Raw genomic sequence first — 17247 nt, forward strand, 5'->3', positions numbered from 1 at the left:
ACAAAAAAAAACAAAATCAAGATATCCGCGGTCCCCGAGCACGTACATCCATCTCACTTACGCTTAGGCTATTGAGAGTGAGAGAAGAAAACGAACCTACTGTTTTACCACTATTTTATTGGCCTTCCCACTTGACGGACATAAGAATGTTGCAGCACGAACACATGTAATTAGACATGGTTAGTTAATTTATTTACACTAACAACAATAACGTCACGCAACTCACTAGCTATATAAAAACTGTAGCTAAGCTTTAATTAATATCGGTTGGAATTTTATCAATTATCGGATCACACGCACTCAATCTAAGATCAACTGATCTTAGATTGAGTTTTCCGGTACATTAAATGGCTTGGTATAATTTACTTCATTCGACATGGCTATAGCTGCACCCATATAGCCAATATAAAAACAAATTATCTCAACGATTGTATATATTGCTTTTTTATGTTCAGTTACATCTGTATTGAAGACACCCCGATTTAAATAACTAAAACAACCTAACATGTGGTTGAAAAGCACAACAGCTATACATTTTATACTGTCAATTTGTATACCTACTCTAATACTTAAATCATTCCAGAAGATCCTTAAAACAAAACCAAATACGTACTGATGTTGTTGACGCACGCATTTACAGTATGATATTACTAAATTGCTATGCATCTTATTGCAGGCTTTGATACAGGAAAACTTAACTTGTAAGTTTTCTCCTCACGTAAACACTTGACAGCGCGTCAAGTGACAAACGATAAATCCCTTTTTCTTATGCCAAAGCGATACAATTCGAATTCAGCGACATACCGTTCGGGCTGAGGAATGCATTATCACGTGTAATGAAATGTTTTGCGCACGTAATCGCTAGCGTGAGTGATGGGTGAGAAAATATTTGTCTGCGGCGAAATTGTGCAAAGAGTTGAAGAAAATGATGTGTTTTATTTGGTGTAATCGCTTCAGAGAACTAGCGAGTGGACTTACAATACAAATGCTCTTTATTGCACAGCTTAATACAGAAACAATATACATAATACAGCACATTAAGAAGAGGTAAACAAGAGGCGGTCTTATCGCTCAAAAGCGATCTCTACCAGACAACCTTTAGGTAAATAATAATATAATCAGGTAGATTTAAATAATACGCAAAATAAATAACACAATAACAAGAGTAAGATGCATTTAAAGTTTTGATGTTTATTGGTCATCATTTTAAATGTTATGCCATGTCATCAGGTTTCACGAAACATGTGTGTTTGGTATGTAGTTTAAATATTAAAACACTTTGGATAATAAAAAGTCACTTTAAGGAAGATCGCCATATCGCCAAACAAATCTACATACAAATATCTTTTTAATATTCCATTATGGAAACATTGAACGCATTCCGCATGTGTAAATAATGATCGGACTGCTGCCAAGTTATTCTAAGGAAATTCACGTAAAAATCCGGAGGCTTTGTTACCTTGTGTTAATAATTCCATTTGTGAACTTACAATGCAAAATACATTATAATATCGCAATCCATCTCTCGAAATGTTTAATACAAAACAAACAGGAGATACGGTAACATTTTATAATTACATATTAAATATTCAGCTCCAAAGACAAGCAATCCCATTCAAGTTTACTCTTCATAGACTATTTTTTGCGGGAGCGATAACCTCTGATGCTGCTAAAAAGGAATCGTAAAAATCCGGAGGCTTTGTTACCTTGTGTTAATAATTCCATTTGTGAACTTACAATGCAAAATACATTATAATATCGCAATCCATCTCTCGAAATGTTTAATACAAAACAAACAGGAGATACGGTAACATTTTATAATTACATATTAAATATTCAGCTCCAAAGACAAGCAATCCCATTCAAGTTTACTCTTCATAGACTATTTTTTGCAGGAGCGATAACCTCTGATGCTGCAAAAAAGGAATAGTTACCTAAGTATTTCATATTTTTGTAACACTTCATAAGGAATTAATAACCAAAGAAATTCAGCATACCCACTCTACACTTAAACCCAATTTGTGTGAAAGGATTCAATCATATGAAACAGTAGGAAACCAACCTGCGTTAAGATAGAGCAGTAAAAGTGAATTTAATAAACGTATGGTTTAGAAGGTCTGCATCCAGCGAAGCTATATCAGGCAGCAGAACAACACCACAACGCAAACCAAAACAATGCAGATGAAATCGAAAGTTCTTAGCTAATCATTTCAATTGTGGTCGAGTGTTGGTCATAAAGGTTATTTATTTTGTACAGAATCTTTCAATATTTGATAAGGACATCAACTAAGGTGTGGTCAATATTTTGTAACAATTTTCGCAAATACTCTTATATCTTGGGCGCCGCAAACCATATAGTCAAACTAAAAAGCATAGGTATAGTTGTACCGTAAACTTCCTTGATATCGTCTACCATGCCGATGAGAAGGATAATAAAATGGTTATTAAAGAATAAGTTTCTTGAAGCTTGACTAAGTGTTTTGCTTCGCATGTTGGCAATAATGAGTATGTTTACCGTAAGCTCTCATCGTATTTTTTTTTTTTGCGTGGACATAAATCCCAAAACCACATGCATCTTTCAAAATTAAAATTTCAAAACGTATCCTGCAACTGAACGGAATAGTCCAATTGTTTTGGTGTGCGTTTGCACAAAAGTTGAGACAGGCCTTCGCAACGCGTAGCTGGATAATTGCGAATTTTGCACCATTAGCTTGTGCACCGTTTCAAAACTGCAGCAGTTGCCTCATTGTGGATGGAATAAGCGTTGTTGTTATGCACGAGTTTGTATGAATACTATGTGCCACGTATGTTCCTGTAAATGACGTATCTAATCTACTAGTACGAGTAGGTAGATTTTACTCATGACCATATTGCTAGAAAAATTAACCTTATATTGTAACATTGTACCTTAATTCAATGTTACGTCGCAGTTTGTTAACGGTTCGCTCTAAAAAATCTTAAACTACAACATATTTAACGTTAAACTTCAACATACATATATGTTTCATATTTGTGCTATAACAAACAAAGAGTTGCAATTGTTATTTATTGGAATGCAGTAGCCATTGATGAAATTGATAAATGATGGCGATATTGATGTGTAAAATACAAATGATTATTTATATAACATGTATGCCACAAACGAAATAAAAAGATAAAAATAATATTTTATTATGCATACAAGGACTTGCTAATGGAGTAGTCAATGACATTAATATAGATGATTTATTACAGTAAGAGAAACTTCAATACATTCACAAATTAACGACGCATACAAAAATACACCTGTACCATAGAGGTCAGAACTCAGAACGATACATTATGCTGTATGACTTCATACATCTCTATCATGTAATCTCAATCACTACGTTTTATCTCATTCACAAAGCTAATGGATATAGCATAGCAGGTGTTCCTAAAACCAACGGTTATACGTCGGGGACATAGTGCAGCTAAAAAGTTAGCTTTTTAGCTAACAATTAATCTAGTAATAATTAGTTATTACTTCAATAACTACAGACACCGAACAAGATTTCTTTAAAAGTGGATTCGAATAAGTAGTTTATGAATTAGGGAATCTTCGGCGACACAAAGAAACAAGAAAATATTTTAGACTAAAGACTAATAATCGTTCAAATGATATTTTATGTTCTAATCTAACACACCCTGGGTTATCGTCGTAAGTTTTAGACACATCCGGTATAGCCAAATGTCGAAGCACCTAAGTGGAAATATTACAATAAAACTATCCACAACGAAGGTTAACGTAACTGGCGGCCAATTAGTGCATTCATTAAAACGTCGATCATACTCGTACTAAACATATCAATGATCTATAGTACACCTTATATCTATGCAATTAGGTTCAATAATGGTTAAATGTGTCAATGTGTAAGATACTTTTAATATGTAATTACGCAACGGCATTTTACGAATGAGGATACTGTAATATCAAAGATCGCATTTAATGCTTAGATAAGGGGTCTAATTTTAGCTCAATGTCAAGAAGACATTAATACAGCAGAAGTCAGTAGTATTTTTCAGATGTGTATGTTATGTGAGCAACTGAGCAGGTTTATATATATTTTTTCAGAATGATCGATAGGCTTGACGGATAAGTGCTCTTGTTACGTTCAAATCTACGTCTTAAATCTTGAAAGCGTCCGGGTAAAATGTAAACCAATCGGATTTTCTTTACATTTTATATTTGCCTAATGTACATTCAGATATTTTATTGAATCAGGCGTAACTTTAAGTAAATCCATCGTTTTATTCAGTTGTCCTTGTTCTACCTATCGTCTCCCTCTACCTCTTCGTCACCCGTCATCTCACCAATACATTATTCCTTATCATATCATCTCTCAAACTGTCAATCTACCTTTTGCTTGTCTTTACCCTTAAATCCTTACTCATTCCTAATCTTTCTCGTCCCATTACTTTCTTCTCTCCGCACCACATGCCCATGCCAGACTAGACGATTATAGTATTAACTTCAATAATATTTACTTCGCCAATTCGCCAAATATAACGTACGGCGTGTATTTTACGGTAAAAGGTTTATTATGTTAATGGCTGTCGGTGACTTCATAATACTCGTGATTTGCTCCATGATGAGGCGTATCGATTGATTACATTAATGCATTGTCTTCGATTGTTTATATGACAGTTAAACAATTACTTCGTCGAGGTGACTCATTTTTTGTGGTAACGTCTTCTGTCGAAAAATTGGTAAACAACATTCATGATAAACAACTTTGCAGATAGCTAGTATATTAGCTATCGTAATGGTGGCGTCTACTATGCTGTTATATAAAAACATTAGATTTTTAAATGTACTGATAGTGATAGTCCATTTTGAGGATCAATAGTCAATTATCTATCAATGTTTCGAAATTGGACAGTCATCGTTTACAGAGGATTTATATTTTCGCGAACAACAGATTTTACTGACAATTATCGCAGCACAATCAAAACAGTCGTGATCTGCTTAACGACCCATCCCACAACTTCACTATCTGATCACTGCCTTCAAAACGAGTGACGGTAAAATGGTATCTCGCAATTGGCTCGGAAACCTAGATATTGTGTACTTTATGGTTTCCAGTTACGCCCAGTAAATCTTGCAATGATCCATTATTTACTAGTACAGAATTCCTTTTATAAACCATGTTTTTATATCACAAATACTAAAATAACAGTTCGAGTCCCCTAATTTGTCCAGGCGATCTATCATTTTAGTAAGTACAAAATTGGTACGAATGCAAGATGATTAGGTAGTAAATTAACCAAGCGAACTGGCTCTACTAAAATAATATCTGGTCTATTTATTTTATTTAGTGAAATCATACGGCAATGCGCTAATGAAAGATCATAATATTAAATTAAGAATTAAATTCCTTGTATGTACACCCAAGAAAAAAAGAATGGAAACAACGTTGTTTGCTTTATATCCCATTTTTCTATCTTTTTTGTATATTTGTAAAACTTATATTGGGCAACCCCAAAAGTAAAGGTAAATAAAAACTGCATTTATCTCTATACCTGCCTTTCCTTAACGCACATATTCAACATTAATTATAAACAACGGAAGATATTCTACCCAAGGTCCCAGCATAACATTGATATCGTTTCAGCGCGAAACAATTATATTTGTTTACATTTTTTCTTGGAACTTTTGTTGTATTCTTGGCTAATCCTAAACAAGAAAGGCCAATAACCTTTCCAGAACAACACCAACATATCCCTCTGCACCTCATCCTCATAAATCTAATTTCGGCAGCTGTGTAAATGCAATCACAATCCCCATTCGGAAGCTGCGTAACAGATCTATTGTGGTGAACTATAAAATATACAACTAAAGAAGACTTAAATGCTCTGGTAATAAGAGTGATGTTGGAAGAACATGAACTGTAGAATCTGTACAAGAACAATGTAGTAACAACACGCAACAAACGAGAGTATTCGCCGCACGACTTTGCTTGTCATTAACGTAATTCTTGTCTATTGAAGATGGCACTGTAAATTACTACGGGTTACATAAGCTTTTACGGTAAACATCAATCAGCATAATGACTAACAGTGACACTAAAGATGACAAATGTTTAGGGGGCACCGCAGGTTTTGTAGGTCGAAGAATAAGATCAACTTGATGGTCGAATAGTTTTTTATATACATTAAATATTATTAAAATTACATGTTCTACGTTAGAACTATGGGACTAAGATTACGAAAACGAACGAATCGTAAGCCTTAATGGGTGTAAATAATTAAGTAATGATGAAAACATTAATAGTTTTGTTGGAGCCGACAACAAATTACACTTTAGAATAAAATCATAGAATTTAATTTCTTTTTTAACGTAAGACCCCAAACGAGATAATGCACCCTGTAATTATAAAAACGCCGTATAATTACGCATAATGCGTCAGAGCATTTGCGGTCGCTGTTCCGAGCTAATGCACGCAGATTTCTTAAAGAAGCAATGAACTGTATTACAACTGCAATAAGGTTGTATTTTGAGAATGGCGTGTGAGGGTTAGAACTGACACTGATCAGACAAGACGGAATGCAGAACATGTTAAAACCACAAAGGTCGAGCGTGACATAACGACCGCAATCAATCATTGTAACTTGAACCACAACTAAATTTGTTTATTAATAAAAATCTTACAGCAGAAATCACAAAGCAAGTGGAATTAATATACAAGGCTAGGAAAGATTAGTATCAAATTGCTTCCTAAATATTTTGCAACTACCTCTACTATCTAAGTAATGTTAAAGATTTAGTTTCTTAATGAATGTAATTTTTTTTAGGGTAGGTGTACCGTCTCTTTTTAACGTTATGGAATTTTTAAGTGAATTGACTACTCGTACAACCAGTAGTCAATTTTAAAAACCTGTAGATGGTCATCCTTATCAACATATTTTCTACAAAACAGCCAAATATCAACGATCCTGTGTGAATGCCCTTAGAGATACAATCAAATTAGTAACATCTAAACAACCTTTTCATACCTATAATGTAATACAAAAAATGTAATAAAAAAGCGGTGGTGGCCGAGTGGATATGACGTCCGACTTTCAATCCGGAGGTCGCGGGTTCAAATCCTGGCTCGTACCAATGAGTTTTTCGGAACTTATGTACGAAATATCATTTGATATTTACCACTAGCTTTTCGGTGAAGGAAAACATCGTGAGGAAACCTGCATACATCTGAGAAGAAATTCAAAGGTGTATGTGAAGTCCCCAATCCGCATTGGGCTAGCGTGGGGACTATAGCCCGAGCCCTCTCGCACATGAGAGGAGGCCTGTGCCCAGCAGTGGGACGTATATAGGCTGAATTATTATTATTATATTATTAATGTAATACAAGTAAAGAAATATGTAGACAAATGCTTTTATTTTTTTTACGCATTGAGATGTAATCACTAATAAACGGTCTATTCAGAAAAGCCGTTAGCATTTACGTAATTTAATTAGAACTGCAAAACCGTTTCGGACAAAGCCTAAAGCTATTGGACTTGATCGAGCACCTGATCTGGCCACACACATCAATGCACTTTCATAAATATTTATACATTTAGAAACTTATGTCAAGAGAATAAGACTTAATACTGTTTAAGTTTTAGATTTGACCGAACGCCTACAGTAACAATTACAATTAATTGTGTTAAGCAAGAACCGCCAAAAGCCAAAATTGCAAAGTAAATAGTAAGACCTTATTTATTTTCTCATGAATAAAATGTACGAAATACTGTAGTGTTAGTATGTACTTTTAATGTCTGCATATTTGCTATATCGGCTCTGGGCTCGTGGATCAAAAGGTAAATAAATAAATAAATAAATAAATATTATAGGACATTATTACACAAATTGACTAAGTCCCACAGTAAGCTCAATAAGGCTTGTGTTGAGGGTACTTAGACAACGATATATATAATATATAAATATTTATAAATACTTAAATACATAGAAAACACCCATGACTCAGGAACAAATATCCATGCTCATCACACGAATAAATGCCCTTACCAGGATTTGAACCCGGGACCATCAGCTTCGTAGGCAGGGTCACTACCCACTAGGCCAAACCGGTCGTCAGGTCTATTCAATTTATTCATATTTTCCAGTCATTTGGCTAATCAGGAGAATAACTGAAATTATTATGTAATGATATTCACTTTACGTTCAAAATTTGAACGATACTTTGCAAGACGCTAAAACGTTTGTAGTAACTCCGATTTACTCTGAATCACGGCCGATCATGACCGTGTTATTGGCCTAACATTAACACGAAGATATCGTCGGATTAATAAGTACTAGTTACGTTCAAGTGGAAAGTGAACTGTCATCGAGAACGAGAGTTGAAATAAACATTCTAGACATTCTAAGTATGAGAAGTTACGAAGCAAATTTTGTAAATAGGTTAGACCCTGTTACTTCTTTCACTAGGGTAATTCCGGGGTAGATGGCCATAAGGGCGTGATGGCCAATCGAAATATTTCATGGTTCTACGGCTAGATGTCGCTAGTTTTTGTTTTAGTTCGCCGCGCGGCGTGAGTGGGAGCAAGGGTACGGCAAATATTTTGGCGAAAAAAAAAAGAAAAAGTAAGTAAAATCTGTGTTAATTGTTTTGACAAGTGAAAATATTTCAAAGGAGGTTCATTTTTTAACTTGTGGTGATGTTAGTTTCTCATATTATTGGTGTTATTTGTTTTTATTGCAAAGTATACGGATGTCGTTATGTTCTAACCTCAAAATTATGCAGATCGAGTGTTGACTTGTTTTCTTTTTAGGTGTGGTCATCTCTCCCGGAAGAAAAGGAGAGATGGCCAGATTAAGTCAGTATGTCATGGCCATATGGCCATCATACACTGATGGTGCAAAAATGATGCCTTATTCAAATAATTCATTTTTTTTTTATGCCAAACAAGTACAAGAGAAAAGCAGTAGCTGTCAGAGGTAATTGGTCAGAACTTTCACTTAAGGCTGCTATTAGTGCTGTGAAAAATGATGGGTTATCCGTGCGAGCGGCGGCTATCCAGAACCAAATACCACGAAAAACGTTAGAAAGAAGATTGAAGAAGAATAATGACAAAAAGGGGCCTATGGGACCATCTTCTTTGTTTGGAAAAGAAAATGAGGATAAACTGGTAGCTCACATCAAAGCAATGCAAGCTAAAGGTTTTCCATTGACAATGACGAATGTTAGAAGAATAGCTTACGATTTTGCAGAGCAATTACAATTAAAGCACAGATTTAATACAGAAACCCAGAAAGCAGGATATGACTGGTTGCAAATGTTCCTAAGTAGACACAACGATATTACACTTAGAAAGTCAGAAGGTGTATCATTGGCCAGGGCCAATGCCATGAATAGAATAGAAGTGAATGCTTATTTTCAACTTCTAGAAAGCGTTTTAATACAGGATAATGAGATGTTAGCTCCAAATTGTGTATTTAACATGGACGAGTCAGGCTTGCAGTTAAACAGTCGTCCAGGGCATGTACTTGCTCAAAAAGGATCTAAAGCGGTTTCCACAGTAACATCAACCGAAAAAGGGGAGACGATAACCATTATAGCCTGCTGCAATGCTGAAGGTACTTTTTTGCCTCCTGCTTGTATCATGAAGGGCAAAAACAAAAAGCCTGAATTTGAAGATGGGATGCCACCGGGAACAAAGCTGTTCATGTCTCAAAAGTCAGCGTACATAACTTCAGAGATATTTTTGGAATGGTTAAAGACACACTTTGTTCGTAGAAAACCTGCTGGAAAAGTTATTCTTCTTCTAGATGGCCACTCAACTCATTGTAACTCTGTGGAAATGCTGGAATATGCAAATGAAAACGATATCATTTTGATATCTATGCCGAGTCATACATCCCATTACCTCCAGCCCTTGGATCGTTCGGTGTTTAAGTCACTTAAAACACATTTTTATGAACAGTGCAGACTTTGGCTAATTCAAAACCCAGGACGTCGTATAACAAGACTTAGTTTCGGAGCTTTGCTTAACAAGGCTTGGGGAAAAGCAGCGTCAGCAGAAAATGGAATTTCAGGCTTTAGGGCGACTGGAGTATATCCATTAAATCCAGCAGCGGTACCAGACTACGCATTTATTGAAGAACCTGCAGGTGCTGCTGCACCAGTATCGACTAATGCTACTGTTGCACGAGCTATTTCACCTACTCCAACTGCAGTGGAGGAAGACAGCGATGAAGATGCCTTCATTCCGAGTTGTTCTAATGAGCCAAGACGAGATATGAGCTGTAGCCCGGAAATCGCTCCCAGGAGATCAGAAGCCTCAGTGAACAATACCATCGAGTCTAATGTTTCAAAGCCTGGCACTCCGAAAGAACGTCCACTCAATAAAGATCCAAAGTACACCCCATCACGAATTCTACAGGATATATCACCTATCCCACAAAGACTCGCTGAAATTCGCAAACGAGCTAAGCAAGTAGGAATGCTACTGACTTCGGAAGCACATATTGGTGCTAGAAAATGCGCTGAGGAAAAGAAAATTAAAAACCGGCCAAGAGCATGTCGGGCCACGCTCAGTGTAGGGTTCCGTAGTTACTCTTCCTTCACAATAAGCTAAACTGGAGCTTAAAGTATAGTAAATTGTTAACCAAGGGATGAAACGGTACCTTTCACCCGAGTTAAACAAATAGGCAAATTTGCATAATCAGTACCTAATTAAAGTAAGTCTTTTTACTATGAAGGGAAAACTTTTTGCGATAACTCAAAAACAGCTAAACTGATCATGTCCGCTATAGTTTTCATTTAATGTCTTTCTTAAGCTCTACTTCCACGATTTTTTTCATATTTTTTGGACCTATGGTTCAAAAGTTAGAGGGGGGGGGACACATTTTTTTTTTGTTCCGGAGCGATTATCTCCGAATATATTCACTTTATCAAAAAATGTTTCTTGAAAACCCCTATTAGTTTTGAAAGACCTTTCCAACGATACCCCACACTCTAGGGCTGAAGCGAAAAAAAAAATTCACCCCCACTTTACGTGTAGGGGAGGTACCCTAAAAAAAAAAAAATTTTTAGATTTTATTGTACGACTTTGTCGGCTTTATTGATTTATATATCCATGCCAAATTTCAGCTTTCTAGCACTAACGACCACGGAGCAAAGCCTCGGACAGACAGACAGACAGACAGACAGACAGACAGACAGACAGACAGACAGACAGACAGACGGACATGGCGAAACTATAAGGGTTCCGTTTTATGCCATTTGGCTACGGAACCCTAAAAAGAGACTAAGAAAATACCCGGAAAATCCATTAAGAAGGAAGGACAGGCAAAAAAGAAAACGGCTCGGGTAAACAAAAGAAAGGCTATCCGAAGGCTGTCGGATAGCAGTGGCGATGTCCCCCTTGCCATAATATCGAAAAACAAGAAGAAAAAGAACTTGAAAGGGGAGGATAACTGTCGTGGATGCGGAGAAAATTATTACGAAACTCTTCTTGTTGAAGATTGGCTGCAGTGCACGATTTGTATGTTTTGGGTTCATGAAAATTGCACCGAATTCGACAATGCATGCTCCAAATGTGGCCAGGAAAAGAAGAAGCGCCTCAGGACCAAAAAATAAGACTGAAGACATACAATAATTTAGAGTTAGGTTATGGCCATCTTTCCCATAATGGTATGGTCATCATACCCAGATACCCCGGGAGAGATGGCCAATTGTGTTTTTTTTTTAAAACGATTTTTCAATCTGATCTCAAGAGAAAATATTTTTTGTTTGTTTAATTATCTAACGTTGATTGTTCAAAGTTTATAAATAAATAAAGATTTCTTTGATTACTCATATACTTTTTTTTTTATTACGTTCTAAAAAAACTATGGCCAACTACCCCGGAATTACCCTAATAATTAATTCTCAAAGCCTTATAGGTACATTGGGTTAATTTCTGTTTGTCACGTTTTTGAAAAAGGTTGTACGGAAAATTTATTCGTTTCATGTTCTTAATTATACTGCTATTGACATCTTTGAACAGTTCAATGTTTCGACCGATAACTCTTCACAATTTCACCTTGATGCCTGAGATTTAATCGACAGTTAATGATTTAATGTACCATCAATGGAGCCTTGAGATCGTCACGGTTCTTAATCAATTTTAAACTACGATTATCAGAACAACCTATAAGTAAATACTATAACATTTTAGCAAATTAGTTTACTTGTTGTTTCTGTATTAATGTCTCACAACTCACAACAACAATGAGATTGCGTATTTGTTTAACTGTTGTTAATTGATTAAACAGTAATGAGCAATTTTCTGCTACTGTTGCTTAATAGAAATCATCAAAAGATAATTCTGCCATTATAGTTCTATCCACGGCTTTAAAATACAATTATGAACACGAATATTGTGAAACGTAGCCATCTGCAAAATTTTAGCTAATCTAAACATCTGCAACGTGTCTGTATTGTGAGGAATGACCGGAGATATAAAAAGCGGCCAAGTGCGAGTCGGACTCGCCCATGAAGGGTTCCGTACCATTTATGACGTATATCTCTCGCGCAAACTATACAGTTTAGAAAAAAAATATATTAGAAACCTCAATATCATTTTTGAAAACCTATCCATAGATACCCCACACGTATGGGTTTGTTGAAAAAAAAATGTTTCAGTTTCAGTTCTAAGTATGGGGAACCCCCAAAATTTATTGTTTTTTTGTTTTGCTATTTTTGTGTGAAAATCTTAATGCGGTTCACAGAATACATCTACTTACCAAGTTTCAACAATATAGTTCTTATAGTTTCGGAAAAAAGTAGCTGAGACATAAACGGACACACAGACGGACAGGACGAATCTACATATAATGGTTCCGTTTTTTGCCATTTGGCTACGGAACCCTAATAAAAGGTTCTTTGGCCTGTGCTTAAGGCACAAGTGCGAACACCCATTTTAGATTTCGTTCTACCCTAGGGCGCAAAGCCCTTTCATTAATCTTTCAACGCTCGAGCACAATTTTGTATTTTCAAGAAAAGGTCAATGCCGCATTATTTCCTTCTAAAATCGCTTAGGGTCAGTTTCTTTTCTATTATCATTTGTTTTAACTTGCCCTGCAACCTCACCTTTTGTCGTTAGCCTTCGCGCAGTTAAACAATTAGCAGCATTTGTTTACACATCAAATTACACTTTGTTCAGTTCAATGCTACTCGTATTTGATGGAGCACTTCATTTGTTTTTGTTTGTTAATCAATAGTCTGTGATACGTCATAAATCAGTTATTGCATTTAAACATTACCATTAACAACTATTTACCATTTGGTAATTCATATAAATAAATATATGCGTGTAATAAAATGGCTTTATCAGTCAAATTTATCTTACAGGGGCCGTTAGCTACGCGCTTAACAAAAACCATAATATTTTTTCGTAACAAAGTGATTAAAATTACACCAACCAGATTTCGTAAACAATGTAATTAAAATATAACACCCGTTTTTCCTTAATTCTTGAATTATCAAAACTTATTTTAAAGTAAAATAAACATACCACATTGATCTTCCCGAGTATATGGTTAATCTGGTCTTTGCTGCACATTTTGTATATGGTTAAACTTATAAGTATATGGTTAAACTTACCACATTGATCTTCCCGAGTATATGGTTAATCTGGTCTTTGCTGCACATTTTGTATATGGTTAAACTTACAAGTATATGGTTATACTTACCACATTGATCTTCCCGAGTATATGGTTAATCTGGTCTTTGCTGCACATTTTGTATATGGTTAAACTTACAAGTATATGGTTAAACTTACCACATTGATCTTCCCGAGTATATGGTTAAACTTACAAGTATATGGTTAAACTTACCACATTGATCTTCCCGAGTATATGGTTAATCTGGTCTTTGCTGCACATTTTGTCGATCTCTTATTTTGTACGGTCCTGGTTACTATCACATCTTCATCACTGGGTTTGTCAAATCTATTAACTAAAGTTCACTGGAAATAAAACAATTTTTTTTCTTGATGTCGTAAAATACAGTTTAGAAAAAATGGAATGCAAGTGTCCAAAGGAAAAGATGCTTACTTATGAAAAAATGACCTAATTTTAGTTTTAGCCTTAGTTTTACCAGGCTTCACTGAAAATCAGCGTCACGTATGTCCTAGCTAGGACTCACTTCGTGGCATCAGGCTAAGTGAAGACCTTTTAGCACAAATTTTCTGTTCCTTTATATATTAATTTGTGTATAATGATTTATGTTCTTTTTGTGTTAATAAATTCTTCTTATCTTATTTTATGAAGACTTGCATAAAAACAAACTTTTCAACACAGCTAGGAAATATCCAACTACCAAAAGTATAATGCTTAAATAGACGCAAGAACTCCAAACGGAAAGAAGGCGTTAGCTATTAGTCTTAATAATGTAATAACAACTCAATTCGATTCACTGGACAAAAGTAAACTACAGAACAACGTAATACGAATAGCCGTCCATGTAACGATGATCCCGCTATCCTATTATCAACAATTAAAATCGAAAGCGGAACAGATAGATTAAGTAATTCGACTATTCATTAGCCTTTGCGAATTCGAGCAACTTGGTGACTGGATAAATGATACCTTTGGTCGGGTTCTGCTGATTTGCGTGAATTTATCAAGCTGTCAGTGGGTAATTTAATTTTAATAGGCTTTGGCGGAATAACGTCAACTGGCTGCCGATACACTTATTAATTATACGTTTACTTTGCTTATGACTAGCTCGTGCCTTGCGACTTCATCATAGTAATTTTGTTTTTCATACGAGCTTTCGACCACTTCATTTCTAAGTCACGTTTAGGGATTCTCTCAAATATATTCACCGTTCCTGAACATACCCAAAACCACTCTGTGTGAATACCATTCATCACTAGCAGATGATGAAAAGATTCACAAAAAACCTTGTTCGTTTTTTTAGACATTAAAAATAGACATAAATAATGACTTATGATATGTCATTGACCCTCACAGTCTTTCCGACACAATATAATTATTTTTGTAGCAAAGCAATAACTTTATTGCAATAGCAAATGGATAGCGATCAAATTAGTCAACCGTACAGTTATAATTAGTGCATAATGAGGGTGTTGCAACCTCTGCAAAGTGCCCACGCTAGTGAGATCAATATCACACACAATTTCCATTAACTAGTTATAATTTTCAATTAGGACTCTGCAACAATCTATACCAGAATATTTTGTAAGGTACATTATTTCTTATTGGCCAATAATTAAGTCAGGGATACTCCAACTGCTACTGTGGCTTTCACATATTATGAAACGCCCAAAAAAAAAAGAAAACTACAGTTGAAAAGAGAAAATAGATTTAGTAGTAGTAGTAAACTCTTTATTGTACAAAAATACATATTAAAAGTAACATGCAATTAGAAAGAATCCCTTTGAGGGATCTCTTCCAGTTAACCTTTGAGTGGATGAGAGGAGAGAGTAAAAAGAGGATGACAAATGCAGCAAAATGTACAAGGTACCAGAAAGACAAAGGATATAAATACATACATAATTTATAGGATAAACACGTATCGTGTGTGTGATTTATCGTGCATACAGTCATATTGTGCTATGTCTGTTTGTATTTACTGAAAGTACAAATGTCTTTAAATCTTTAAAATTAAGGCGGTTATCTTCTGTATAACTGTCATACTCCAAAAATTCCAAACGCTCATTTTTATCATCGTAAGTTTTTGCGAATTTAATTAATTAATATTAATTTTATCACCACTATAAATGATCTTTGATGGAAATCGATTATAAGTAAAATTACATTAGCAAACAATTTTGAACACTGTCTTAAACACATTTTAAATTTATATTACTCGTTAACGGTACTACGCCCAAAACAATTTAATATGCAAATACCACCTATTAGGCACGAGTGAAACCGCAACGTTTAATAGTATAATTCGGCAGTTTAGCTAAGTTCACGCAATTTTTTTACTTGTGTTAATGCTGAGCCCAATATACGCTTACCGCATCGGTATGAATATGTATGGGCCGCGTAACAGTGAAATTATTGCATTCCTCTGCTCGGTTACTCTTGGTCTTAGTTTTTAGATCACTGACCGTGATTGTTTTTGTGTGAATGTGTTTTTTTTTTCATATCCTTAATCATATTATTATTGATCTTGTGCGGTTTTTGTTAATCCCATAATGCTCATTATATGATACAATCTGACGATATTTTTGTGAATTCATGTTATTTAGAACAAACGTTTGTTCAATATCGTGCAATGTTCAATAAGAAATAAATTCATGTATGACTGAATATGTAATTTGTGTCTAAACTACACATTTTTATCATAATATTCTAATTGGTCTCGTTTTCAAAATAGACAAAATCCCAATGGAATTTTATTTAATTTAAAAGTTTTTTTACCTTGATTTAATAAAAACACAACAACACAATACATATAAAACTTAAAATCTAAATCTAAAAATAAATAAAACTTAATCTTAAAATAAATAATTAAAAACTATCCCCCTGCGGCATGGTGCCGTAGATGCTGGCAGCATTTCCTCATTCATCGCAATACATATTCTCTGTGCGAGGAAGCTGCCAGCTATTTAGCTGCACCGGTAGCGTCTGCTATTTTTTTGGCTAATTCCTTAAATAGTATAGATGCATTCGGACCCCACGGGCCAAGGGTCTCGACGCCAAAAGGTTTTTTACCCCGCTACAATTTCTTTTTTTATACTTGCTGCAATAAAATTAGACGAAGGAATTAAAAGACTTAATAAAGTCTCAAGAATTTGAATGGACCTTTATTTCTTTAGCTGGCTCTTAATTAAAAAATACAAGTTTATTACTTAGGTACACATTTTGAGATGAGACTTCTGGATTCTGCAAGGAATTACAGCAAAACATTTCTATTAGCTGGCAAGTGACGTGATACAATGTTTATGAATGAAAATTACGTAATACGGTTTATAATACGCAATATACTTGCCAACTCCGTGAAATTGGATGTTATCGTTTTACCTCTTTACTAAAGAGAACAATTGTCAATTGAAAGAATTTCTGCGCGCACACTGAGCAATTTCATGCTTTTGGACAAATCATTTTCAAATTGATAACAGTATTTGATCAGGTTTGCTTTCACCTGAGGAATATTACTACAGTACGTGCGTCTTGAATTTTATAATCGAAGGAAACCTTTTGAAACTTATCTAACATTCTCCTATAAAAAACATTTTCACTGAGATAGCTCAGAAACTAAA

At 35.0% G+C, this 17247-nt stretch overlaps 1 protein-coding gene across 1 annotated transcript in view; it reads right to left on the bottom strand.

Moving 5' to 3' along the window:
* LOC133525445 (disheveled-associated activator of morphogenesis 1) overlaps nt 1-13810 on the bottom strand; it is a 105501-nt gene extending 91691 nt beyond the window's left edge. Inside the window, exon 1 of the mRNA XM_061861700.1 lies at nt 13525-13810. Coding sequence (XP_061717684.1) covers nt 13525-13572 — 48 coding nt within the window. The 5' untranslated portion in view covers nt 13573-13810. The remainder of the gene's footprint in view (nt 1-13524) is intronic.
* Between the last annotated feature and the right edge of the window lie 3437 nt (nt 13811-17247).

Source organism: Cydia pomonella, chromosome 15 (assembly GCF_033807575.1).
Source record: "Cydia pomonella isolate Wapato2018A chromosome 15, ilCydPomo1, whole genome shotgun sequence".
NCBI classification, from domain to species: Eukaryota; Metazoa; Arthropoda; class Insecta; order Lepidoptera; family Tortricidae; genus Cydia; species Cydia pomonella.